Source organism: Pseudorca crassidens, chromosome 15 (assembly GCF_039906515.1).
Source record: "Pseudorca crassidens isolate mPseCra1 chromosome 15, mPseCra1.hap1, whole genome shotgun sequence".
Taxonomy (NCBI): Eukaryota; Metazoa; Chordata; class Mammalia; order Artiodactyla; family Delphinidae; genus Pseudorca; species Pseudorca crassidens.
In genome coordinates, this window is record NC_090310.1 from 16,055,056 (window position 1) to 16,082,474 (window position 27,419).

General features: G+C 51.8%; 1 protein-coding gene across 1 annotated transcript; it reads left to right on the top strand.

Annotated features, from left to right (window-relative positions):
• The first annotated feature begins 7,468 nt into the window (after positions 1–7,468).
• Positions 7,469–22,873, top strand: MVP (major vault protein). Its single transcript, XM_067706171.1, has 14 exons — positions 7,469–7,595; positions 7,792–7,987; positions 13,153–13,276; positions 13,383–13,514; positions 14,403–14,497; positions 14,740–14,976; positions 16,686–16,967; positions 17,824–18,068; positions 18,153–18,350; positions 19,542–19,928; positions 20,749–20,865; positions 21,070–21,196; positions 21,719–21,907; positions 22,608–22,873. Exons 1-14 carry the CDS (start codon positions 7,471–7,473, stop codon positions 22,824–22,826), a joined length of 2,673 nt encoding a protein of 890 aa, XP_067562272.1. The 5' UTR covers positions 7,469–7,470; the 3' UTR covers positions 22,827–22,873.
• The last annotated feature ends 4,546 nt before the right edge of the window (positions 22,874–27,419 follow it).

The window sequence follows — 27,419 nt, forward strand, 5'->3', positions numbered from 1 at the left end:
GGTGAAGGAGTTTCCTGATCTGAGGACTCTGTTGCAGCCAGCCACACTTCTGGATGTGAGTACTTCATACAGGCCTCAAAGCCCCAAACCAGTTGGTGGGACCTTGTGTCCTTCAAGACCCTCTCTAGCTCTGTCCTGCCTTCTAGGGCTTGCTTCATCTGGGGCAGGTGGTCTCTGAACCAGAACCGGGAGAAGATGGGTGGAAGCTTAGCCTTGGGAGGCTTTGCTTTCCTTGGAGTTTTTTCTGGCTTCTGAAGTAAAGGTAGATCAACTTGTCATCTTGCCAACACCCTCACCCCTCCTAATCTCAGGCCTCTCTGACCTTAAGCTCCCCCATCAGCAGTAGGGGCAGAGGAAACTTAAGGGGTCCATTTAGATTCCCTCCTGGAGTGAGATTGGTCCCTGCTAGACTCCCCCTGGGGACCTGAGCTCTGGCCTGTCCCTTTGAGCTTTGAAAATGTGACTTGTCCCCGTTGAGATTCCTCAACTCTGCAGACATCGAGGCTTTCCTATTACCCCACTCAGGGCTATGCCAGCTGGTAATAGGCTATGCCACTCAGGGCCTTGCTGATCATTTGAGAAATCATCGGCAGAGTAATCTTAAGGTAGGCTTGATTTCCAGAGGCATGGAGTTTGGTGAGCAAGGCTCTTTTTCTTTTTTTTTTCTTTTTGGGACTGGGAAGTGAAAACAGGAAGCTCTCTTGGACCCACTGTGCTTCTAAGATTCTGGGGATCTTAGCAGCATGGAGGGTTGGGGGATAGTAGTAGAGGCAGGTGTGCCCTGTTTTCTCTGCTCCCTGTCTGGGTGGGCTCCTAGATATTATGGGGAGAAAGGCTGGCTGTCACGGGTGCCAACTGACTGCCAGAAACTTCTGCCTGTTTCCACCCTTGGCACACAGTATACTCTGCCTCCCCTGAGGGTGAGGCCTTCTGGACAGGGCAGCTCTCTAAAGCCATGGGCACGTAGGGGCAGCCACCTTGAATGGCTGGCCCAGGGAAAGCCAGAGAGCTCTAAGGTTACTCTGGCCTCCTTGTTGGGTTCTACTCTCCTAGGTTACCGAAAATACCTTTGAACTGCAGTGGCACTATCTCCTGGAGAGTACCCAGCTCCTCCCAGGTCCGTAAGTCCTTGTTCTAGTTTAGAATCTTATTGCCATTTTTGCCGGAGACCACACTACTTCTTGGTTTGGGGGCTCTGCGGTCATGATACCTGAGGTGGAATTCCAGCTCCGTCCTTTGATCATTGTGTGATCCTGAGCAAATTCCTTAATTTGTAGGTTCTTATGGGGATGAAATGAGTTAATTAAAAGCATTTAACACAATACCTGGCACAGATTAAGTTCTTAATAAGTGGGAGCTGTTATGGGGGGGCACTTGCCAAAGATAGAAATTCCAGAGTCGTTCCTGGAAACCTTAGCCTAGTGCGTCTGGGGTGAGGCCTGGGCGTCAATACGACCAGCTGAGTCCTATGATTGGGCGATTTTAGAAAACAGGGGTTCTGCAACCTGGTTCCTGGGTCACTTCCAATCTAGCCAATCTTTGCCTTCAATGACTGGCATTAATTGGCAGCATCTGGAGGTAGGATAGAAATAGGACAAGCATCATCCGGAGCTGGCAGGGCTGTTCTGTCCCCAGAAAAAGCTGCTGCTCCCGAAAAGTGGCCCAGTTGGGCTAGAGCTCAGATAAGATTTTCCTAGGATTTTAGGAAGGTCCTAAAACTTTGCTGCTACTAAAGAAGTGATTTATGTGAAACAAATTCTCAAGAATTTCCACTATAGTCCCCCAAAGCAGGAAATCATTTCCCTAAATTGGGAAGCTGTCTGGTAAAAACAGCCTCTCTGCAGTCCCTGAGAAATGTGGCTCTTGCATTCTCTAAACAAAGACTAGAATGTTTAAAATCAGTGAAGGGAAACTGCAAAGATGAGTTCCCTGTCTGTGCTGAATTTCCTGTGCATTTTCCTAAACCTAAGTTTGATAGACGTGATGGTGGCAAGGCTGTCTCCAACCTTTCCTCCAACTTCAGGCCTGCTCAGGCCTTGGGACAAGGGGACTTGTGCTGGCTGGGGGTCTACTTGGACCTGAGGGTGAGGAGCTGGGGAAAAATACATGACATTTCCTGCTTTTGAGGAACAGTTTGCCATCTGGGTTCATCTTTGGTCTTCCTCCTCCAGGCCATGGTTGTGCTCCTACTGTGTATTAGACATGCTCCAGTCTCTAACCCCTTTAACCCCTCCTACTGTGTATTAGACATGCTCCAGTCTCTAACCCCTTTAACCCCAGGAAACAGTCACTTTTATTCCCACTCCAGTCTAAGAGAGGCTTGGAGGCTAGCACGTGGCCCGAGGTCATATCGGCAGTGATAGAGCTCAGTCTTTGCTATATATTAGAGTCAGTGGAAGAACTTTTCTATATAGCAATGCTAGGACCCCACTCCAGACCAGTTAAATCAATCCCCAGAGATGGGTGGTTTGAAAAGATCTCCAGGTGATTCTGATGTACAGCTAGGCAGGGTTGAGAGGCTCTTATAGACCAGAGCTGCTCATAGTTTAAGGTATGCCCAAATCACTGGGGATCTAGTTAAAATGCTGGCTAATTCAGCAGCTCTGGGGTCGGGGGAACCCAAGGTTCTGCATTATTAACAGGCTTCCAGGTGATGCCGACACTGCAGACCTATACCCAGTGTGGCTGGTCACCTGGGCATCTGCTGTTTAAGATTCACTGTCAGCCACTCACAACTGACACTGAAACTCTGATATGTAATGATATGACTCATTCATTAATTGAATTTTGCTCTAGCAAGTTTACTCTTGAGCCAGAACAGGGCCAGAATTGCCTCTTCACTGGAGGATGAAGCCAGCTTCTCACAGGCTGTTTTGTTCTCTGTTCATCTCTCCATTCTTGGTGTGTGGGATGCAGTGGGGGAGCCACTCGTCTCTGGGACTTCGGGTAAAAGTTGGCTGGTTCTGGCAAGAGCCTCATAACACGTGAGGATCAGTGTGATCAGGCAAGGTTGGACGGGTACCAGAGAGCAGACTACGGGGCAGATCTTGGAAGCAGACACTGAAGGGAGGTGTTGGTGAATTTAGGGAGTTGGGGCCAAACTCGGGGCTGGGCAGGACCTTCCAAAGGTCAACATGGTCCTTAGCCGTTGTCTTTTGAGGGCCCTGGTATGTTGGAAGTGAAATGCTCTAACTGTACACGTTATCTGGTAAACCACGGAAGTCTAAATCATGCTGCCTGAGTCGGGTGGTCTCCCTGGTCTGAGAGGCCTCTCGTGAGGCTCACTTCTGGGGATGGCAAGATTGAAAAGGCAAAACCTGTTCTTGGGTGAACTTAGCAGGTGAACTTACATGGAAGGCACAGCTTTAGGGCTGGGTAGGTGGGTGATCAGGGATGTGAGACAGGGTCCTGGTACTGAAACAAGGGTAGCTGGCAAGGGCATGGCCTCGGAATAAGGCAGGAGCCCAGCCTGATTAGCTTTAGGGATGACTCTCAGCTGAGTCAGTGAGCTGGGCGAAGCTCTCGGCCCCCCTGACTGGGCCCAGCTGGGGTGACAGATGGTCGAGAGGCCTCAGCTGTAGGGGGTGAGGGATCGTCCAAAGGAGCCATTGGAGGCTGTTCCCAGAGCCTGCTTCCCAGCCTCGTGTGGCCTTCTAGAGTTTAAATCTTCCCTGTGGGGCTGCACAGACCCTCCTCTTGCAGCCCTAGCCCTTCCTCTCCCCCATCTGGCTTCCTGGCCAGGCTTCCGCCCTGCAGAGAACCAGGAAGAGGCTTCACTGGTCTGTCGGATGCTCCTTTGCTATTCTAGGCCCACAGCTGGGGTGACACAAAAACCTGCCACCTTCCTGATCCGTAAACAAGTGAGGGTTAAGGCCGAGATGCCAGATGGGGTAGGGAGCCTCTGGTGCCAGGTCACATCCTCCAACTGGATAGGGAAGCTGGCCCTCAGCTGTAAGCCACACACACAGTGCTGCTAAGAGCCAGTCTCTGTTCCAAGTGCTTTATGATTAACTCAGTCCTCGTACGTTGGGGTTGATGACCTATCCATCCCCAGTTCACAGGCCAGGAAACGGGTATAGGGAGGGCAAGGGACTTGTCTGAGATCACCCATCCAGTAAGGGTTAGAACCAAGATCCAGGCAGTCCTAGCCCCGGGGTGGGGGTGGGGTGCTCTTGGGGGGCCCTCTCCTGGGGAATGGAAGCACAGCCGGGCAGGATGGGCAGTAGAGAGGAAGGAAAGCCAAGGTCCAGGTAAGAGTGGGGAGAACAGAAAGCAGAAGACTAGCACCTGGATTTTCAAACACTCCCTGAAATCAACAGAAGAGGGAGCTCTGATATTAGAAAAGTTAAGGGAAATTAACTTGACAAACAGGCAACAGAAAAGTATCAAGGTCAAATCCCATACAAAGTTGCAAGAAAAAGAATTGAGGAGCAGAATAATAACCCCCTGATGTAGAAAGTGTACCAAGAAAACAGATCAAAACTGTAACCTCTTTGAAAATGAGGTAAGACATTAGGAAACAATACCAGGCAAAGCAGCAAATCAGAATTGTAAATAAGCCCAGGTAGTCTGGCTGAATCCGTGCCCCTCACCATTGTACTGCACTGCCACTGGAGAGAAACAGGACCAGGCATTCCATCGGGATTCTCATCCTGATGGTACCACCAACTTGCTGTGTGGCCTTGCATGACTCATTGTCCCTACCTGGGACTCAACTAATTAGATCCACACTGTCTAATATGGGATCAACCAGCCACATTTGACTACTTAAATTAAAATTAAACACGAGCTCCCGAGCCGTCTTGAGCTCACACCCGGCTTCTCAGCCTTAACCTGCGTGCCGCCATCGCTGTTACGCTAGGCACTGCTGCCTGCCGCTGCGCTGCTCGGTAGCAGCAGTCAGTCTCCCGGACCAGCCCCCCGGGTCCCGCCGCTGTTACCCAGTCAATTCGCTGCTACTCCCATGGGTCACATGAGACAGATGGAGGAGTTATGCTGCTCGCTGGGTGACATACTTCAATAAGCCAGATATTGATGCTTGGGAATTGCGTAAAGGGATGAACACGACTGTTGGCTGTGATCTGGTTCCAGAGCCCCAAATCATTGATGTTGCTTTGCAGACATGCAGACGCTTACATGATTTTGCTAGTGCAGTTCGCATCCTAGAGGTTGTTAAGGACAAAGCAGAACCTCATAAGGAAATCTACCCCTATGTCATCCAGGAACTTAGACCAACTTTAAAAGAACTGAAAATCTCCACTCCAGAGGAACTGGGTCTTGACAAAGTGTAAACCCCATGGATGGGATTCCCGAGAATTTACTGATAGTGCTACTCGATTGTAAACAATCACCTGGAAATATTGATGATAACATATTACCTTATTTGAACAAGTTTTCCTTTAAGTACCAAACCATGTAACATAACTTGGACTTTAATAAAAAGGAAATGAGTTTGAACTGAAAAAAAATTAACTAATTAACATTTTAGTTCCTCAGTGACACTGTCCACATTTCAGGAGTTTGATAGCTGCATGTGGTCAATCCAAAGACAGCACAGATTAATAATATTTCCATCATTGTAGAAAGTCCTTTTGGATGATGCTGAGTTGGAAGGTTTTAGAGAGGAGCCACACAGGTGATGTGAGCGCATCAGCGCCAGGGGTAAGACAGCTGGGAGTGGTGGGGACTGTGGTTAAGCAGGAAAGCTTGTGGCCCGTCTAAAGGGCTCGGCTGCTATGTGGCTCTCGTCAGTTTGCCACGTGGGAATGTAAGGCCTGGCTCCTCATTCTTCAAGAGAAGGAGGAATTGGAAGTTTGTGGTAACTCACAATTTCTAAACAAAAGAAATTTTACAGATTGTGTGGATCAAGTAAAACTCTTGGGCCTTGATTCTGTAATTTTGTGGCTCCAGCCTCTTTTTCCTGTGCCAAGCCACTCCCCCTTCCTCCTTCTCACTTCACATTTGTCACCCAGTTTGGAAGCTGTATGGATGGTGGACTAGATGGGGTACCACTCCTTTTTGGTGATGGCTTCAAAAATGTTGGACCGGGACTTCCCTGGTGGTCCAGTGGTTAAGACTCTGCACTTCCAATGCAGGCCTGGCCAAAAACTTAAAAAAAAAAAAAAAAGTTGGACCAAAGTCTAGGAGGGCAAGGCTTTGAATCACTTAGTAAACTTGGTTCCCTTTGTGTGACTCCAGGGGACATGTCCAAAGTCCAAGGCATGCTGGAGGCAGGGATGGGGTTTAAGTAGGTGGTGTGACATTCCTGAACAGGCCAAGCACTGGAGGTAACCAGCCAGGATTCAGAAGCAGTTAGGGTGGGGGTGGACAGAATGCAGTACTCATTCACTCGCTTTCTCCTTCCCACCCACCTCTACCCATGATGTCAGGGAGTCACAGGTGGCAACAGACCACAGAGAACTGGGGAGGAAAGGACTAGAATACTCCGGTGTTTCTTTTTTTTTTAATTTTTATTTATTTGTTTATTTTTGGCTGCATTGGGCCTTCTTTGCTGCGCGCAGGCTTTCTCTAGTTGCGGCGAGCGGGGGCTACTCTTCGCTGTGGTGCATGGGCTTCTCTTGTTGCAGAGCACGGGCTCTAGGCGCGCGGGCCTCAGTAGTTGTGGCTCGCGGGCAGTAGAGCGCAGGCTCGGTAGTTGTGGCTCATGGGCTTAGTTGCTCCGCGGCATGTGGAATCTTCCTGGACCAGGGCTCGACCCCGTGTCCCCTGCATTGGCAGGCAGATTCTTAACCACTGCACCACCAGGGAAGTCCCCTTTGAGGTGTTTCTAATCCAGCTGATTCTATGGGATCATCATTTCCATCAGGGACCCCTTCCTTGAGAGGCGGCCCACATCTAAATAGTTCATCCCAGGATTGCTTAAAGTGCAAGGTGGGAGGGCGGCAAAGATCATGCAAACATTCTTGGGCTATGGGCTAATGTTTGCATACAGCTGGGGCCCTTGGGATCCCCTGAAATAAAGGAGGCTGCCCCTGGAGGAGCTCTTCAGAGCCTCTGCCCCCCACCGTGCTGGGGAAGACACACAGCACCACCAGAGGCTGACCCCCTCTCCCAGCTTGGTGTGCTTCCGCCTCCTACGCTATGGGGGTTGGAGATTGGGGAAGTTTTGATCTTAAGCCCCTCCCAGTACTTCAGGAAGCTTGGGGGAGGTAAAGTAGATGGGAATGAGGGAAAGGAGTTGGCGGAGAACCCTGGGCTTCTGTGGTTAACTGCATCAAGCATCTCTTGGCAGGGATGAGGTCTGGATGGGCTGCCCTGGGTGGGAAGAAAGGAACAGATGGGTGTGGGGACAGTGAAGGATGGCATAATCTGAGCCGGAGGAGGAAGGGCCCATTTCCCCAGCGCCAGCCAGTCTTCATGCCCACCTCATCCCAAGCCCCCTGGACTCATCTTTTGTCTTCTCCCCATCTGTCTTTCACACTCTGTGCTTCCCTGGGCTCAGGAGTCACCATGGCAACTGAAGAGTCCATCATCCGCATCCCGCCATACCACTACATCCATGTGCTGGACCAGAACAGCAACGTGTCCCGCGTGGAGGTCGGGCCAAAGACTTACATCCGGCAGGACAATGAGAGGTTGGTGTTGGGACCGGGCTATGTGGGCACCTGGGGCCAAGGAGGACCTGGTAGCCTGGCTGCCATGATCATCCATCTCCTCCTTCTTGTTCTCTGGCTTGGGTGACAGGAAGCTTTCTTTCCCATTCGCCGCCTCCTTCGGGAATAGGAACGGGGGGTCCCCTGGGTCCTCACACTGCTTCTCACTCTCCAACAGGGTCCTGTTTGCCCCCAAGCACATGGTGACGATCCCCCCACGCCATTACTGCACAGTAACCAACCCGGTGGCCCGGGACGCCCAGAACGCCGTGCTGTTTGACGTCACGGGACAAGTACGGCTCCGCCACGCTGACCTAGAGATCCGGCTGGCCCAGGACCCCTTCCCCCTGTATCCAGGGGAGGTGCTGGAAAAGGTACCTGCTCACCTTCCCTGTACCCACTCTACCTGTCCTGCTACCTTGACCTAGGGCTCAGCACTGCTTTCTGGAGGGAAAACAAACTGGGGCCGTGGGAGGGGGTGGGAGGTGACATTTGCTGGTTCTCACTGGGACAGAATTGACTTGGTGCCCCTCCACTCACCTTCCCAAACATCCCCTTCCTCTTCACATGCCCAGGTCAGACCTTTGAGAGCTGTCGGCCCATCTCCGGACCTAATCTTCCAGGCTCCAGAGCCTGCCTGAAGCTCCTGGCCAGTCTGACACTAAATGACTTGTGCCAAGAGTAAGCGTTTCATTCTCTCAAACAGTGCCAGACGCCGGTGGGCGGTGACAGCAGTGGTGGAGCAGGTGAGGCCCAGGCTCGGGACGCCTGTGGCCACTCCCGGGGAAGCCATCGCGGACCTGTAGTGCCAGCCAGGCCCTCGTCCATGTTGCCTAAGGCCCTGGGCCGGAGTGCGAGGGCACCCCGCCTTCATTTCTATAACGTTTGTTTACCTTCACCTCCTTGCCGTTTTACACTGTTCACTCTGGGCTCCTCTACTAAGCAGTGCTTCGTGATCCTGGGAGCGTAGGAGCGTGACCCGGGAGCTCTGAGGCGTTCCTGTCCACTTAGCTGCGGGCACTTTGGGGAAAATGTGTGTGGAGGTACTAAGGGATGAAGAAGGATTCGGATGTTAACCCTTAAGGAATCGGGGTGAAGGGGGTAAGGGAATTCTTTGTACTATTCTTGCAACTCTTATGAAGTCCCAACCTGTCACAAATTGAAAATCACCCACGTCCAGGTTCTGCCTTAGACAAACTAAATCCCTCTCTTGGAGGGAACTGTGGGGGGTGGTCTGGAACCAGACTTCTTTTTTTCTGGCCACGTGGCATGTGGGATCTTATTTCCCTGACCAGGGATGGAACCGGTGCCCCCTGGAGTGGAAGCATGGAGTCTTAACCACTGGACAGCCAGGGAAAGCACCCCCCCTTTTTGGGGGATGGGCACCAGCATTTAAAAGCTCCCTAGGGTGGAGAGAACTTCCCTCATCGCTGCCTCTTTAACCTCTGCTTCCCCGGCAGCCCTGGCTCACAGCGGCTTATTCTCAGACCCCACGTGCTCCAGGCCAGGAGGGCAGGGCCTTCCCTTCCTCTGAGCCCAGTGCCACCAATATGTTCCTTTTCTACCAGAGAGTCGGCACTCGCCCTCCTTGGAGGCACTGGCCCCTACCCACACCACTTTCTTTCCCTTCACTGAGGCGCCACCTGGCTCGGGCCTCCCTTCCCCGGCCCTCCTGGGAGCCTCACTAATGTCCATGCGATAACCCTGTCAACATCTTGGCCTTCTTGACCTCAAGTCTGACCCTCACATCTTCTGCTTCAGTCCTGCCCAGTGCCATGTCCACTCTGGACTGGGTGGTTTATTCCCGCACCTGCCCCACCTCTGAAGTTTTTTCTTTAGCTAAAATATTTCTATTTTTTATTGAAGTAAAGTTGATCTACAGTGTCGTGTTAGTTTCAGGTGTACAGCACAGTGATTCAGTTGTACATACGTATATATCTACTCTTTTACAGATTCTTCTCCCTTGTAGGTTATTACAAAATGTTGAGTATAGTTCCCTGTGCTATGCAGTAGGTCCTTGTTGCCCCGCCTCTGAAATTAAACCCAGCTCCTCCTTAACCATCAGTCTCCCCTTCCTAGTCCTCCTGTGCTGTCATGTTGCCTCCAGGCTTTTGAATCCCACTTCTCTCCTGTCCCTCAGATTCTCTTCCTGGTCTCTCCCTACCCCAGCGGAACCCTGTTGTTTTAACACACGCTCTTCGTGTGCTAGACCTGCGCCCACACCCTGTCCTCGAGCGGTATTACCCCCGCCTGATCTTTCTGTCCTCTCACTCAGGTAGATCCACCCCAACAGTATTATAAGTAGCTAGTGGGATAAGTGGTTCATTCCAGCCCAAGCCCTGCTCATTAATGTTTCCTTCCCAATCAGCTTTCTCTCCTTTCCTTTCCCCCCTGCCTGCCTCTAAATATTGATCATTCTCGGCTCTCTTCCTGTTTTCTGCTCTCTCACTCTCAGACAACTTGGTCACCTACTTAGAAATTGAGGCCATCTGGAAGGATCTGGGTCTGTGTCCCCTTTCCTTCCCTGTGTCTCCTTTCTACCTGTTGGAGCCTCTAGGAGGTTCCCCTCCATCCGTGGACCCAGGAAGATGCATCCTTCTATTTCTTGATCTTATCCCCACCTAGAGCTTCTCTCTCCTGCCTTTAACTTTTCTGTTACTGGTGCCTTTCTCTTGGCCAATAAACGTGCTCTGCCTCTTCCATCCTTTTCTGGCCTTGAAGGCTTACTTGTTCACACTTTTCATCTAAAGAATGCATTCATGAGACTGTAAAGTCCTCTCTGACTTCCACCACCAGTATCTGCTCTCCATCCCCAGAGGTATCTACTGTCATCCATTCAGGGTATACACTTCCAGATACGTCTGTGCATCCATGTAAGTGTGTATCCAAAAAAGTATTGGTTATAACTTATTTGCATAAGAGCTAGCACATTGTCACTTGCCAGTGTATTTTGAATGAACTTCTCATCTTTGTGCATAAGTCATTTCTTGTTTAATTGTTTGTAATTCCATATGATAGAGGTTCAGCCCTTCTCCTGAGTTACCATTTAGGATGTGTCCAATTTATAAGGAAAAACAGTGCTGTGGTGAATATCCTTGTGTGTGTGTGCCCTTGTGCATGCTAGTTTCTTTTTTTTTTCTTTTTTTATAAATTTATTTGTTTTTTATTTTTGGCTGTGTTGGGTCTTCACTGCTGCGCTCAGGCTTTCTCTAGTTGCGGCGAGCGGGGACTACTCTTCATTGCGGTGCTCGGGCTTCTCATTGAGGTGGCTTCTGTTGCAGAGAACGGGCTCTAGGCACGCAGGCTTCAGTAGTTGTGGCACGTGGGCTTCAGTAGTTGTGGCTCGCAGGCTCTAGAGCGCAGACTCAGTAGTTGTGGCGCACGGGCTTAGTTGCTCCACGGCACGTGGGATCTTCCTGGGCCAGGGCTCGAACCCGTGTCCCCTGCATTGGCAGGCGGATTCTTAACCACTGTGCCACCAGGGAAGCCCTAGTTTCTTTTTTGTTTTAAGAGTAGAAACTAATAAGAATTTCTGGGTCCCAGGATATGCACACTAAATTTGTATGGGCTTTTATGAATGGCCTTGTCAATCTAATTTTTAGCTATCTACTTTCTCTTTCCTATTTAGTTTTTTTTTTTAATTGGGATATAGTTGCTTTACAATCTTTCCTATTTACTTTGACAACTTGTACTTGATGTTCTCTGCCCTGTTGCCTCACAAGCCCCTGCATCTGGCCCCCTACCTCCGCTGACCCCACTTTGGCAAAACCCCAAGACATCCTAAGTGCAGGCCCAGTGGACTATCATTCTGTGTCTCACAGACCCTCTCGGCCATGTCCATTGTTGATCTGCCCTCTTACTAAAACTTGTCTGTGTTTTACTCTGTGGATGTCTTTATTTTCCATCTTCTCCCCGTCCCCTCTGCCTTCAGGTTCTGTCCTGAATATCCTGTGCCTTCTTTTTTTTTTTTTTTTTCATGGCCTGATCACTTCATCTGTGTTGAAGACACCCAACTCTATACCTTAGCTGGGAACTACAGGCTGTGAGTCCCCTAGCTGCCTATAGGAAGCCCTCTCCTAGATGTCCCACAGTCGCCTCATGCTGGCTATCCAAGCCTAACACTTCCCCTTACCCCCAAATCTGTTCTTGTCCCATATTCCCAGTCTCACTTGGTGATACGACTGGACCTAGTCACTCAAGCTGAAAGCCTGTAACAGTGTGCGGGGCAAACTGGAAGGAGACAAAGGAGGCAGCCAGGAGACCAGTTAGGAAGATATTTCCATCATCCAGGCGAGAGGTGTTGGCGGCTTAGGTGAGGGTGTGGCAGGGATAGATAAAGGCAGACCTGGATTTGCAGTGGACAGACAGGAAGTGACGATGGAGTAGATGTGAGAAATGAAAACCGTACTGGACTACATGCTCTTCCCAGAATGCTCACACCTTCCTCCTCCTCCTTTTACACCTTTATATCAAAAACCAGCTCTTCCTCTGAGCCCCAGTTCAAATGCTACTCTCTGAGGGCCTTTCCCAACTTCTTCACCTGGACTTCTGCAACCTCTTCCCCTTGACCCGGTCCACAGTCTGCTTGGAGGCATTGGTCTGTGTTTGTCTTATCACCCACTGGAACCTCAACTCCACGAAGATGGGGGTATGTCTTGACTCCACCACAACCAGCCGAGCGCTGTGTGCATAGAAGATGTCCAGGCAAAGGCTTGCCCGGGCAGTAAACGTCCAGCTCTGCCTCTCCAACCCAGAGTGTGGTCGGTGGATGAAGTAGTTATCTGAGCTTCTCCTCCCAGGGGGCTACTCTAGTTGGAGTAAGGAGTGGCAGGTAACCTTTAATAAGGCTGAGTTTCAAATCCTGATTCTGTTTCTTACTAGTTGTGTGACCTTGATCATGTCCCTTAGCCTCTATGAGCCTCTTTCCTTGCCTTCCTGCTTCCCTCGGATCAAAGATCAAGTGAAATCCTATTTGTAGAAAATATTTGTACAAACCTCTACAAAAGGTTTGGCAGCTTGTGGCTGGGTCCCCCTTCCTGATGGAAGGAGATGTGATGGCTGGAGTACAATGGCTGTCTTGTGACCATGAGGCAACCTTGAAAACAAAGCTTCATGCTTCAAATGTGCCTGTTATAGAAGTTTATACCTTCCCACCACCTATACTTCCTGAGAGCCCCAGTGCACACTGGGCCATGAGATGCTCACTTACTCAGCTTCTCAGATGTTTCTCCCACATCTCCCATCAAGCCCTCTACCCAGTTTCCCACCTGGATTTCTAGTTCATAACAAGATCTGAGCACTTCTGCAGAGGAAGGTGTGTTCTTGGCCCATCAGCAGTGACAGCCTCTTGCTCTCAACTCCATCTTAGCTCTTCAGACCAGATGGCTTGGGGGCCACACCTACCTTGTACATTCCACTCGGAGTCTTATTTTGGGACATGGAGAGATTGATGCTGTGGACTCTGACCTTCACGGTGTCAGGTTTGACTCCAGGGGTCCCAGCTCTGAATACCTCGCGACCCCCCTTCTTCCCCTATTAGGACATCACCCCACTGCAGGTGGTTCTGCCTAACACCGCCCTCCATCTTAAGGCGCTGCTGGATTTTGAGGATAAGAACGGAGACAAGGTGGTGGCAGGAGATGAGTGGCTATTTGAAGGACCTGGTAAGTACTTCCTCTCCAGCCGGCTCAGGGTCAGAGGTTTCCTGCCCTCCCATTCTAGCACTGATATATTCTGACCTTCAACACCCATCTCATCTTCCCTTCCCAGGCACGTATATACCCCGGAAGGAGGTGGAGGTTGTGGAGATCATTCAGGCAACAGTCATCAAGCAGAACCAGGCCCTGCGACTGAGGGCCCGCAAGGAATGCTGGGACCGGGAGGGGAAAGAGAGAGTGACAGGTGGGGTCTTGAAGGGATGCTGACGGGGGGCAGGGGGGGCAGGCCGTGCCTTGACCACAGGGGAAGTGGGGAAGTTTGGGGGTAGCCACTTGTAGCCTGGAGGAAATATTTCCCTGGTATCTCTTGCCAGCTCTTCTGGGCTGCCCCCTGCTGCTTTCCCCCACCCACTTCAGGAGGCTGTACCCGGATCCTGTGATCACGATCATGCTGACATGGCTTTTCCTTCCCCCCAACCCTTTACCATGGGCTGGGGGCAGCGGCCATGTCTGTTTCTAGGTCAGCAAAGCAGGTGTTCATATACAACTAGCAATTGTGTTTGACAAATGTGATGTATTAACTGAGGTCTTCACAAAGGCCGTGCTTACTGAGCCAGGTGCGGTTCAAATGCTTTACAAACGGCAACTTCTTTAGTCCCCCAACAACCTTGAGGCACCACGACTCCCATTTTCCATATGACATCACTGAGGCCTGGGTTTATGGCCAGGAAGGGCCAGATAGGAACTTTCCCCCCGGTACTCTTGCTTCTCCAGTAGGCTCAATGACCTCTGCAGCTATAATAGAGGCAGTTCTGCCCATTTTAGGGGAAGGAAAAAAGTCTGTCTTTGGAGCTTAGAGAAGGCCTAGCAGAGTATTGGAATGTAGCAACTTGGGCACTTGGAAGGGCTTTTTTTTTTTTTTTTTTTTTAATCTTTCTGAGGTAGGGATTGGTCTTCCTCTGGCCTCAAAAAAGGAAAACAATGACTCCTGTCAGGCCTTGAGCATAGGGGCAGTGGCATCTCAAAGTGGCCCACAAAATTCTGCGGGTCCCCTGTTGTCTAGGCTGCAGGAGGGGCAGCTGGGGAACAGGCTGGGTGACCTTTGACCCTTGCCTCTCTGCCCCTGGCCCAGGAGAAGAATGGCTGGTCCGTTCCGTGGGTGCGTACCTTCCCGCAGTGTTTGAGGAGGTTCTCGATGTGGTGGATGCTGTGATCCTTACGGAAAAGGTTTGTGCTCTGGAGGACCCTGGGTGGGAGACTCTCAGAGTGGCAGAGAACGGTGTCAGAGAATGTGAAAATAAGATCACCTGAGGAGTGTCCTGGGTCACCTGAAAGGGTTTAAGAAGTCCTCTTGGATTGGTAGACACTGTCACTTAGACCTGGATCATTTAGTGGCCAGTAGGGTTCCCAGATCCCCCAAGGAAGTTAGAGGTGGGTTTATTCAAACCCCCCAACATCTCGCTCTACAGACAGCCCTGCACCTCCGGGCGCGGCAGAACTTCCGAGACTTCAGGGGAGTGACCCGCCGCTCTGGGGAGGAGTGGCTGGTGACCACGCAGGACACAGACGCCCACGTACCAGATGTCTATGAGGAGGTGATGGGGGTCGTGTCCATCACCACCTTGGGTCCCCACAACTACTGTGTGATTCTCGACCCGGTGGGACCAGATGGCAAAAACCAGCTGGGGCAAAAGCGTGTGGTCAAGGTGAGTGTCTCCACGTCACCCAGAGGTGAATGCCTTTGGAGTGGCCTAAGGCCCTTGGACCCCAGTCCCTGCCCTCCTCCCACCCTCGGTACATGTTCTAGAAACACCAAGCTTGTTTTTGCTGCCTCTGTGCACACTTGTCTCTATCCCTTGAGACACTGTCTCATTGATCTTTCTGGCATCCCTGACGTGAGGTCACACATGGCCTCTCTTGTGAGTGCCTCCCTGGCCCTGCACTGTGTCTGTAAACCTGGAAACTCCCTCTAATATTTCACATCCCTCTGTTCTGGAAACTTTGTCATCCTGCGTCAAACAAATCTCTTGGTTTACCCTTCTCCGCATCCTCTACCTCATCCCCTCTCTGAACTATATGTGGGACTAGCAGGGCTGGGCAGACCTTTCCTGTGAAGATCGTAGGTATTTTAGGCTCTGTGAGCCATATGGTCTCTGTTGCAACTACTCAACTCTGCTGTTGTGCCGTGAAAGCAGCGTAGACGGCTTGTAAACGAACCACTGCCGCTGTGTTCCTGTAACATTTTATTTGCAAAAACAGGAGGTAGAATAAATAGGAACAACCCATCAGTCTATCAGCTGATGAATGGATGAAAAATATGGTGTATCCATACCGTGGAATATCAGTCAAAAGAATGATGGGTAATCTTTCTGGGGTTGAGGGCACTCATGTTCTTGAGATAATTCAAAAATGTAAAAATCAAAAATGAAGTTCTAATATGTGCTACAACATGGACAAACTTGAAAGCATCATGCTAGGCAATAGAAGCCAGACGTGAAAGACCACATATTGTATGATTCCGTTTACCTGAAATGTCCAGAATAGGTAGTGGGTGGGGTGGGGCTGGGCAGTAACTGCTACTGTGTATATAGGGTTTCTTTTCAGGACGATAATGTTCTGGGGTTAGGGAGTAGTGATGATGGGCAGCTCTGGATATTCCAAAACAACTGAATTGTATACTTTAAATAGGTGTATTTTATAATATGTGGGTTATATCAAATATATATATATACACATATATGTATTTATATTATATATTAAAACTAGGCAGCAGGCCAGATTTGGCCCAAAGATCAGAGATTACCAACTCTGGACTACACCATCCCAAGGCAACAAAGCATGGGAGAAATAAAGCAATAATAGGTTAATTCTTAACTATTGAGCTTGTGAGAACCCAGACCTTGACAGTTTACAGAACTTTTCAGGGCAGGTTTTTTCTTTGTTTTTTAATTTATCAAGGTATTTATTTATGGCTGCATTGCGTCTTTGTTGCTGCACGCGGGCTTCTCATTGCGGTGTCTTCTCTTGGTTGTGGAGCACGGGCTCTAGGCGCACGGACTTCAGTAGTTGTGGCATGCGGGCTCAGTAGTTGTGGCTCACAGGCTTAGTTGCTCCGCGGCATGTGGAATCTTCCTGGGCCAGGGCTTGAACCCGTGTCCCCTGCATTGGCAGGCGGATTCTTAACCACTGCGCCACCAGGGAAGTCCCAGGGCAGGTCTGACCAGATCTACAGGCATTTGTAGAGTGCCTCACAGTCTAGATAATGATTCATTGTATGACGTAAGGGTGGGGAGGGTGCTTTTGGGGGCTCCTGTCCTCAGCACAAGCCCATGGTCACATGGAGCTGAAGGAGGTACCATCAGAGGCACCCACAGCCCTGGGTGGCGACTGCTCCTGACCCGCTTCTCCCCACTAGGGAGAGAAGTCTTTCTTCCTCCAGCCCGGGGAGAAGCTGGAACGAGGCATCCAGAACGTATACGTGCTGTCGGAACAGCAGGGGCTGCTACTGAGGGCCCTGCGGCCCCTGGAGGAGGGGGAGGGCGAGGAGAAGGTCTCCCACCAGGCGGGGGACCGCTGGCTCATCCGTGGACCCCTGGAGTACGTGCCACCTGCCGAGGTGGAGGTGGTAGAAGAGCGTCAGGCCATCCCGCTGGATGAGAACGAGGGCATCTACGTGCAGGACGTCAAAACCGGAAGGGTAAGCACTGAGGGATGGGCGCCATCGCTGCCATGTGGCCCTGGTGGTGGCTTGGTCTGGGCAAGTGGGTGATGCTGGTGGGGAGATGCATGGTGGAGGTGACAGAAGGGATTCAACAGTGTCGCTAGTAGCATCCAAGCCAGCCGGCTGCTAAATATGAGGGCATTCTCTGGAGTTTTTGCCTTCCCTTTGTCTTAAATATCTAATTTCAAATGTTAGAGCTCTCAAGCAAGAAGATGAACCAGATTTCAGGATGGAAACTTAGTCCCCAGTGCAGATCTGGCTTCCGGCATAAAGGTCTGACTGGGATGTGGCCTAGGAACAGTAAGACCTGACCTCCCTCCCATACCCTTTTCCTGGTGGAATCCCTCCTCTCTGCCTCTCACCTAAACCTTGATCTTGGTCAGACCTAGGACCACATCTCCAACCTCTTTAAGAATCCAACCTACAAGCAGAGCTCAGACTCCTAGGAAATGTTAGTGTGTACTACCTAGTTCCTAGGATTGCATCTGTCCCTGGGATGCCCTCCAGGCTGCCCCATGAAGGAAGATTCCAGAAGAAATAATATCGGGAACTTACTATACGCCAAATTCTTGACACTAGACATGTGAGATGTCATTCATTCCTCTACCCTGTGAGGTTGCCGCTATCAGGTCCCTTTTGCACACGGGTGAGAGAGCTGCCTAAGGTGAAAGAACTTGCAGAGAGTGACCTTGAACGCAGCCTCCTTCCAGAGACCACATTTAACCACGATGCTGTCCTACCTCCTGGACCAGTTCCGCTTTAGGGATGCTGGGTAGGACTCTTCCCCTCCTCCCTTTGCCGGTGACATTCCTCCTCGTCTTGCTCTCTCGAGGTGCGTGCTGTGATCGGGAGCACCTACATGCTGACCCAGGATGAAGTCCTGTGGGAGAAGGAGCTGCCTCCGGGGGTGGAGGGGCTGCTGAACAAGGGGCAGGACCCTCTGGCGGACAGGGGTGAGAAAGAGACATGCAAGACTCCTAGGCCCTCCGCTCCCCGGAACAAGACCCACGTGGTCAGCTACCGTGTACCCCACAATGCCGCGGTGCAGGTGTACGACTACCGGGAGAAGAGAGCCCGGTGAGCGGCGGCCTGGGGGCTGCGCCGTGTGGGGCTGTGGCGGGAGGGCCTCTCCGGGCCTCTGACTCCCGGCTCCCTCTGCAGCGTGGTCTTTGGGCCAGAGCTGGTGTCGCTGGGTCCCGAGGAGCAGTTCACGGTGTTGTCCCTCTCGGCTGGGCGACCCAAGTGTCCCCACGCCCGCCGCGTGCTCTGCCTGCTGCTGGGGCCTGACTTCTTCACGGACGTCATCACCATCGAAACCGCAGACCACGCCAGGCTCCAGCTGCAGCTTGCCTACAACTGGTAAGGGGCAGAGGGGAGGGCCAGGGCCCCTGCTGGTGCAGCCCCGGGGGCACCCTGAAGAGAAGAGATGCCGCCTCGAGTGCTGAGCTCACAATCAGGGCAGAACGCCTGACTCCAAGCCACGGTCAAGGAGGAAACCCAGGGGTTCATGCAAATCCAGTCTGACGCCCAGGGGGAGCGACAGGAAAGATGAGGGCTCACCTGGGGGTAGAATGTGGGGGGAAACGGCAGGAGGACACTCCTCAGCTAAACTCCTAGCGTGACTTCAGCCAAACGTGTAACTACAAGGTTTAAAAAGATGAATCAAACCCAACTGGTGGGAGTGGCCGGGTGGTCAAGAGCAAGTACTCTGAGGCTGATGGGTGTGCATCCCAGCCCTGCCGTTTGCTAGCTGTGGGCCTGGGCAAGTATTGGGTGCTTTCCTCAGTTTCCCAGTCTGTAAAATGACGCTAAGGACATAACCATCAACCTAATGGGGCTGTGGAAAGGATGCTGTGAGAATTGGAACTGTGCCCGGTCCATAGTTAGAGCTCAGATGGCAGTGATGAGGATTGGGGGAGGTAAGTCAGGTGCAGAAGCGGTACTCGACAACTCCCAAGCACGCGCTTCTCACCTCTTGCCTGAGTGGCCAGGACTGTGACAAAGGCAGATGGGCGCTGATATCTTTGGGGGCACAGACCCTGGAGCCACACTGCCTGGGTTCAACGTTCTGGCTTGGCACCTGTTGCGTGACTTAGGGTCTGTCGCTTAACCTCTCTGGACCTCTATTTCCTTGTCTATGATGGGGGTAATGCTCATTCCCACCTCATAGGGCGGCTGAGCAAATAAAATGGGAATATGTAAGTTTCTTAGGACTTCACCTGACACACAGCAGATGCTAATTAGCGTTCTCTGTCATGAGACCCTTCCCAACCACAGAAGGTGGGTGTCAGTGTCCTTTTTTTCTTTTTTTTTTTTTGTGGTACGCGGGCCTCTCACTGTTGTGGCCTCTCCTGTTGCGGAGCAAGGCTCCGGATGCGCAGGTTCAGCGGCCATGGCTCACGGGCCCAGCCACTCCGCAGCACGTGGGATCTTCCCGGACCAGGGCACGGACCCATGTCCCCTGTCCGGCAGGCGGACTCTCAACCACTGCGCCACCAGGGAAGCCCTCAGTGTCCTTTTTGAAGGTGAGAGAGTTGTCTTTGCTCACAGGCACTTTGAGCTGAGTGACCGGAAGGACCCCCAAGAGACGGCCAAGCTCTTCTCAGTGCCCGACTTCGTGGGTGATGCCTGCAAGGCCATCGCATCCCGGGTGCGAGGGGCCGTGGCCTCTGTCACCTTTGATGACTTCCATAAGAACTCAGCCCGCATCATTCGCACTGCTGTCTTTGGCTTTGAGACACCAGAAACCAAGGGGTCTGACAGCATGGCCCTGCCCCAGCCCCGGGACCGGGCTGTCTTCCCCCAAAATGGGCTGGTGGTCAGCAGTGTGGATGTGCAGTCGGTGGAGCCCGTGGACCAGAGGACCCGGGACGCCCTGCAGCGCAGCGTCCAGCTGGCCATTGAGATCACCACCAACTCCCAGGAGGCAGCTGCCAGGTGAGTGAGGCCTGGGGGCCCGGCTCTCCACGATGCCCACTGTGGGCCCGGCTCTCCACGATGCCCACTGTGGGCCCGGCTCTCCAGGGTCCCTGTCTCTAGCCTGCTGCTAGGACCTGGGTAACACAGCACCCTGGTGGTCAGCCTGCTGTCCTCCTTACCCAGCAGATAGCCTGGGCTACTTAAGGTGGGAATAGATGCCACCCCTGCTTCTGTGGCTTCTCACCTTGCTTGTGCTGGAACCCAGATTCGTATCTGTGGCCCTCCAGGCTCTCTGGGGTCCAGCCTAGCCTCCTCCTCCTCACCTTCCAGCCTTCTCCCCAGGCTCACATGGTCCAGGCCCACCAGCTCCTTTCTGCTCTTCAGGGTGGGAACTCAGCACTGGCTGTTCCCTCTGGCCAGAATGTTCTCCCTGAATGTTCTCCCTGAATGTTCTCCCAGAATGTTCTCTCCTCCTTCTGGCCTCCAAAGGTCACCTCGTCGGAGAGCCCTTTTCTTTTTTACCCCAACTGAAGCAGCACCCTCTTTGCCCAGTCATGTTATTGTAGCACCCATTTTTCAAGGAGATTGTCACTGTCTGAAATCATCCCTGTTTACTTGTCCTTTTTTCCCCACTGGAAAGTAACTCGTGTGAAAGCAGGAGTCGCGGTCACAGCCACGTGCCCCTGCACCTAGAATCACACTTGGCTTGCACAGTGCACACGCTGTGCTTTCATTTGCACGTCAAGGGCCTCCCATGGGCCAGTGGTCCCTGCCCTTGGAGCGCCTGTTCCAGCTCTGGCCCCATGCCAGTGTCTTACCTAACCCCTCTCCCACCCAGGCACGAGGCTCAGAGACTAGAACAAGCAGCCCGCGGCCGGCTTGAGAGACAGAAGATCTTAGACCAATCAGAAGCTGAAAAAGCTCGCAGGGAGCTCTTGGAGCTGGAGGCTCTGAGGTGGGTGCAGAACTAGAAGAAAAGATGGCAGGGGGTCTTGGAAGAGCAGCTGATGGGAGGGGTGTGTGTGTGTGCGTGCGTGCACGTGTGTGTGTGCGTCCGTGCGTGCGCAGGTGTCCTCGTGCTGCTGTAGCATAAGTCAAGGGCAGAGGAGGGCAGGGCTGGGCTTTCTCCTGGGTCTCTCTGACTCTGCGCCGTCTCCAGCACCGCAGTGGAGAGCACTGGGACCGCCAAGGCAGAGGCCGAGTCCCGAGCAGAGGCGGCGCGCATTGAGGGAGAAGGCGCTGTGCTCCAGGCCAAGCTCAAGGCAGAGGCCTTGGCCATTGAGACGGTGAGTGGGGGAGATGCCCGTGGAAGGGCGTGGCCTTGGGGTCTGGAAGAAGCCCGATCGCTGCAGTCCCTGAAGCCATGTGGGAAACCAAGTACCCTAACAGAAAGCCCTGTCCAAATATTTTGTGGTTTACAAAGTCTTTTGCCCTATTTCAATTCACTTAATACCTGCTTTGAAGGTAAGGACAATGATTACGCCCATCTTACAGACATGTGCTCCAACACTGGCCCACTTTGTGCTAGGTATTGCCTGTGTTTTACATGCAAGATCTTATTTAATGCTTGAAATCCCATTAAGGGTATGAGTTCTCTCCATCTTACAGAGGAGGGAACCGAGGCTTGAATTAAGGGGCTCCAGGGTCACTAGCTAAAAGGTGGCATAGCCGGGGTTCACCCCTAACTGATGGTAAGTTTACCATTCCATCCCCTCCATCTGAATTCCCTCAGGCTTGCTGGCTGGGGCACTTGCTGGACATGTCCAGGGGCCACACGATGAAAAGAATGCTGGGTTTTCCCCTTCCAGGAGGCTGAGCTCCAGCGAGTAAAGAAAGTGCGAGAGCTCGAACTGATCTATGCCCGGGCCCAGCTGGAGCTGGAGGTGAGCAAGGCCCAGCAGCTGGCTGAGGTAGAGGTGAAGAAGTTCAAGCAGATGACGGAGGCCCTGGGTCCCAGCACCATCAGGGACCTTGCTGTGGCAGGACCGGAGATGCAGGTGAGGTGGGGGGAGAGTGCAGGCATGGGTGTGTGTGTATATGTCTTTGTGTGTATGTCTTGGGACCATATTTGGAACCAAGAAGGCAGAGCCGGGGAGGCAAACACAACACCTAGAAAAATGTCGGGGACAGAGGGGCGAGGGGAGGTGGTAACTTGGACTGTCTCTGTATCCTATGTCATTCGAGCATGGTGTCCTATCAGGCACAGCACTAGACTCAGTGAGTGGGAGCTCCTGCGAGAGCAGTAAACTGATGGGACATCAGTCTATGACAAGCCCTTCGAAAGAAGTCAACAGGGTGATATGGTGAAGGGGGAGGTGACATGTCAGGTTAGCTGGGGAAGGAGGGCCCCTCCGAAGAGGGGATACTTAAGTGCTCTGTAGAGTCGACAAGAGCTTCCCAGGAGAGGGTCCAGGTGCAAAGAATGAAACCTGGTGCATTTAAGGAATAGGAAGGACTGGACGGCTGCAACCTGGCTGAAAGCTCCCAGAGCTTTCAGGCCCGCGAGGCCTCGGAGGGGATGCAACCCTCAGGCTCCCCTTATGTTCCTTGCTTGTCACTGACTAGTCCTATGAGGATGGCTTGGGCTACAATGTCAGACCAGAGAGGGGGGCAGCCCACCCTGGAGAGGTGGCCGAGGGGATGATAAGAAGGGACCAGGGTCTGACTATCTTTTCGCCTGCCTCTTGCTCCTTCCAGGTAAAACTGCTCCAGAGCCTGGGCCTGAAATCAGCCCTCATCACCGACGGCTCTGCCCCCATCAACCTCTTCAACACAGCTTTGGGTCTGCTGGGGCTCGGGTCTGAGGCCCAGCCCACAACCAAGAAGGCAGCTTCGGCGCCCAGTGCCCAAGAGGGCTTGCTTCTCCCCTCCACTGCTGGCCCTCTAACTCTTGGAAGCAACCAGGTCATGCCTTAGCTCCCTACTGCACTGCCAAATAAAACGGAACCTTCTGGGCATTTAAACCCTCTTCTGTTGCCGTAAGTCCGCATCACAAGGGAGTTTAATGGTGGTGGGGAAGAGATACCCCTGAAATCTTGATAATTACTAGAGGCTACCCTCATCTGTAAAGTGGAGCGGAAACTGAGGCAGGAAGAAGACTAACCCAGTCAGGCTGACGGGAGTGTGGGCCCCAAATCTGGCTCAACCATCCTTTCGGCAGTCAGCTTTCCTAGACGCCAGCTGGGGGAGATGATGCCACAGGTGACAGGATGGGCCTGTACCCCTTGGGATGGTTCCTGTGCCATCTCTTCTCACTGCCCTTTCGTCCCAGACCCCAGCTTGGCCTGGGAGGTCTGGAGTCTTAACCCTCTGGCTGTGGGTGTAGCCATTCTGGCTTCCCCACCTCCAGCACTTGGGAGGCTTTCTCTGGCGCCACCTGCTGGTTGAATCACACACCTGCACGTGGTGTCTGTGCATGCGTCCCTTCTCGGATGGGGGTGTCAGATCTGAGAGGAAGTTACTGCACCAGGGCCATAGGAACTGGAGCACCTCCCTGGGCTTCTGAATTGGGGTCTTCGGAGCATTGAGGAAGGGGTGCCCCCTTCTCACCCTCCCCCATGACCAGTGAGGAGCCCTTATTTGGGGGACGGATCCAGGTACAATCAGTCTGGGCACACAAATGGAGGCGGCAGGGTGCACCAGCCCTCCCACCCAGGTACAGCTGTAGGTGCCAAGCCTGCCTGGTCTCTGCTGAGGAAGCAAAAAAGTCTCGGGGTAGAGAGAGAAGCTTGGATGTACTAACTGTGCAACGAGAATGCAACCTCCCTGATCTTTTCCTCATCTGTGAAATGGGCCAGCAGTTCCCCCTCCTGAGCAGGGTTGAAGCTTTTTTAGGGTCTTATTCCTTTTCCCCCACTGGGCCCTGGCCCCATGAGCTCTTGTCTCCTTCCAGCTCGAGTTGCATTGGTGACCAGTAGCTCCACTCAAGTCTGAGCTGGTTGGGGCGGGGGGCTGTCTTTAGCTCACAGCACTTGGTGGTGTCATCTCAGTGTGGATAGAATAGGCAAAGGGGTCAGCTCATCCACCCCTGCTCCCTACAAATCCCCTACATCTTCCCTTAGGAGAGGTAACTGATTTAAAGCTCTTCATCTGGCACCTGGCATGTGCTAAGTGCTGTGTTAGCACTGTTTATAGCCAAGGGCCTCTGGGGATAAGTGACAGCAGGTAAGGTTGCCCATGGAGGGTAAGTTCCTTCCTGTCTCAGCCATGGCTCCCGTGGCCATCCTTTGACCTTGTCATTACTAATAACCACGGCACCTCTGAAATCAACTCCTGCCGCCTCATCCTCGCCTTCCAACAAATCTTCCTCCGACTCCAGGCTTCAGTGACCTTGTTCTCAACCACTTTCTCAACGTTGAACCCCACACCCCTTTCCTTTCAATCTTGCCCAGCTTAGATTTTGTCGTCTGTTGTGTAATTCACTCACTCTCAGTCAAAACCTCCCTCAGAAAAGGGAACCCTCCTACGCTGTTGGTGGGAATGTAAGTTGGTGAAGCCACTATGGAAAACAGTTTGGAGGTTCCTCAGAAACTAAAAACAGAATTAACCTATGGTCCAGCAATCCCACTCCTGGGCATATATCCAGACAAAACTATAATTCAAAAAGCTACATGCACCCCTATGTCCCTAGCAGCACTATGCACAATAGCCAAGACATGGAAGCAACCTGAATGTCCACTGACAGATGATTGGATAAAAAGGTGTGGTCCATATATACAATGGAATACTACTCAGCTATAAAAAAGAGTGAAATGCCATTTGCAGCAACATGGATGCAACTAGAGATTATCATAAGTGAAGTCAGAAAGAGAAAGACAAATACCATACGATATCACTTATATGTGGAATCTAAAATAGGACACAAATGAACCTATGAAACAGAAACAGACTCATGGACACAGAACAGACTTGTGGTTGCCAAGGGGGAGGGGGTTGGGGAGGGATGGTGTGTGAGGTTGGGGGTAGCAGATGTAAGCTTTTATATACAGGATGTATTAACAAGGTCCTGCTGTATAGCACAGAGAACTATATTCAATATCCTATGATAAACCATAATGGAGAAGAATTTTTAAAGAATGCATATATATGTATAACTGAATCGCTTTGCTGTACAGCAGAAATTAACACCATATTGATTCAGAGCTGCCCGTGAAGCACAAGCCACAGGGGAGGACTCAGCTGCAGGGAAGAGCAGCGCAGCTCTGGGGGCCACGGAAGAAGTGCAGAAACCAGACTTCACGGACTACACAGTTGTGCCTAGATCTGCCCCTACACGGAGCAGCCAGGAATAATTTCAAGACCACATAAGGGCTGAGTTTTGAGTGGTGGCAGATCCCCGCTGACATCCCACTGAGGATGTTTGATTGTCCCCCTGTATTCCAAACCAGATGTCTTTGGATGGCAATCTCCTTTCGCTCACCCTGCGGTGGCCAGAGCGGAAGCTGGATTAGATGTAGGTGGGCAATAGGGTAAAGGTTTAAAAAATTATATCCCATGACTGATTGCCTAAGATTATGTATGAGGAGTGATCATAAGTAATGAGAGCTAAAAAAATTAAAATGAATCAACTATACTTCAATTAAAAAAAAAACCTCCCTCACTCCTCGCCTCTTCCCACCCCACGATGCTCAGTGGAAAAAGCCCCATCCCGACTTGAACCAGCTACTGCCCCCTCCACCCTCCCTGACCAGCTGCGTGTTCCTGGAGGAAGAACACCCCACCTACTGACTGATCTCATTTGAAACTCACGGCAACGAATCTTGAGAGACCTAACGGCTTCTGACTCTGCTTGTCTAGCTTGCGTGAGATCCCCTTCAGAACAGCTGTTCACACCCCCTCTCCTCTCCACCTCCCACACCCCTGCCCACTTTCTCTCACCTCTTTGAGAAAATAGAAGCACATGGGGCAGGAAGGCCCTTTCCAGCACCACATGTAACAAACGACCCCATCTGGACTCTGTCCTCCCTCCTCTTCCCACTGAGGTCGTGTCCCGCTGACCCCAGCTCGCCCCCTTTTCCTCAGGTCCTCAGGGTCCACTCCTCCGTCCCCACCTCCTTTCTCTCCTGCACCGTCTGCTTCTCCCTGTCTCCTGGATCGGTGTTGCCGGTATATGAACATGCTCTGCTCCCTCCCGTGGAGAACCACCTCTCTCAGCCCTACATTCCCTCCAGGTGCCACATGTCCTCCCTCACAGCCGAAGTCCTCAGCTTCCCTGCCTCACCTCTCATTATCTCCTCAAACCACTCCAATTAGCTTGTCTCCACCCCTTGCTTCATGGAAATGGCTCTGTTCGGCATCACCAGTGATGTCCTTGTTGCTAAACCCAGCAGTTAGGTCCTCTCGTTCAGCCTCTCCCATCATTCAGCACAGTTGGCCACCCCTCTTCCACCCCAGGCTCCCATGACCTAGCCTGCTGCACTTTTCTATCCACCTCCCTGGCTGTGTCTCAGTCTCCTTGGCCAGCTCTACTTTCTCTGCTCAGCCGCTAAATATGAATCACTCTGAGCCTTGTTTTTTTTCGGCCATGCCGGGAGGCTTGTGAGGTCTTAGTTCCTTGACCAAGGATTGAACTCAGGCCCTCAGCAGTGAAAGCGCGGAGTCCTAACCACTGGACTGCCGGGGAATTCCCAGAGCCTTGTTCTCTTACTCAGCTACATTCTTGGCCAGTCTCATGGCTTTATATTCAAAAATCCATTTCTCCACCCCTGATGTCACCCCTGAGCTCTAAGCTCATTTCCAATTGATGACTTGATGTCTCCACATAGATCTCCAATGGTCATTGGGCTTGGCCACATATATGACCTATTCAGGCCAATGAAATCTAAGACGGACTGACATCACCATCCTTTTTCCTTGTCCATGTTAACCAGCAATATTCAAATATTGGCCTGGGTCCCAGAGAAAAATGTCCAAGCAGAGCCACAGTTGACCTGCAATAGACATGCAGCAGGAGGGAGAAATGTTTGCTGTATTAAGTGAGATTTGGCGGGGGAGCAGAGGGGGGGTGTTACCGCAGCATAATCTAGCCTATCCTGACTACATGTATCTCATAAAGTTGTGAAATCCAATAAGGTAATAGAAGCTTTTTGCATGAAGACAGGTTTTCACTGTCTCCCCAGCACTTATTGTATAGTGGGGGAGACAAGACATACCTCTGTGGTTGGAAAACAGGCTTTGCTGGAAATATAGTGGAGTTCCAGCTCACACCGGAGCCCAATTCTCAGTCAGTCCCTTGGTACCAAATTTATCCTTGAAGTTCCCTTAAATTGCCCATTAAATACAGAATGGTGTGACCTGTGCTGAAGATCAACACAGCCTGTTTTCCTCCAGCACTGGAGCAAATGGCTTTTCTTTGGTTGAATACCAAATAAATTGATTTGTTGAAGTACGCCTTGTACAAGAAAAGTTTGTCTTTAAACAGCAAAACCACACTCTATATGGTAAGACACTGCCTACCAAATCTATCTGCTCTTCCTCCTAGTCCCACAACTAATCTCTTTCCCAACCTCC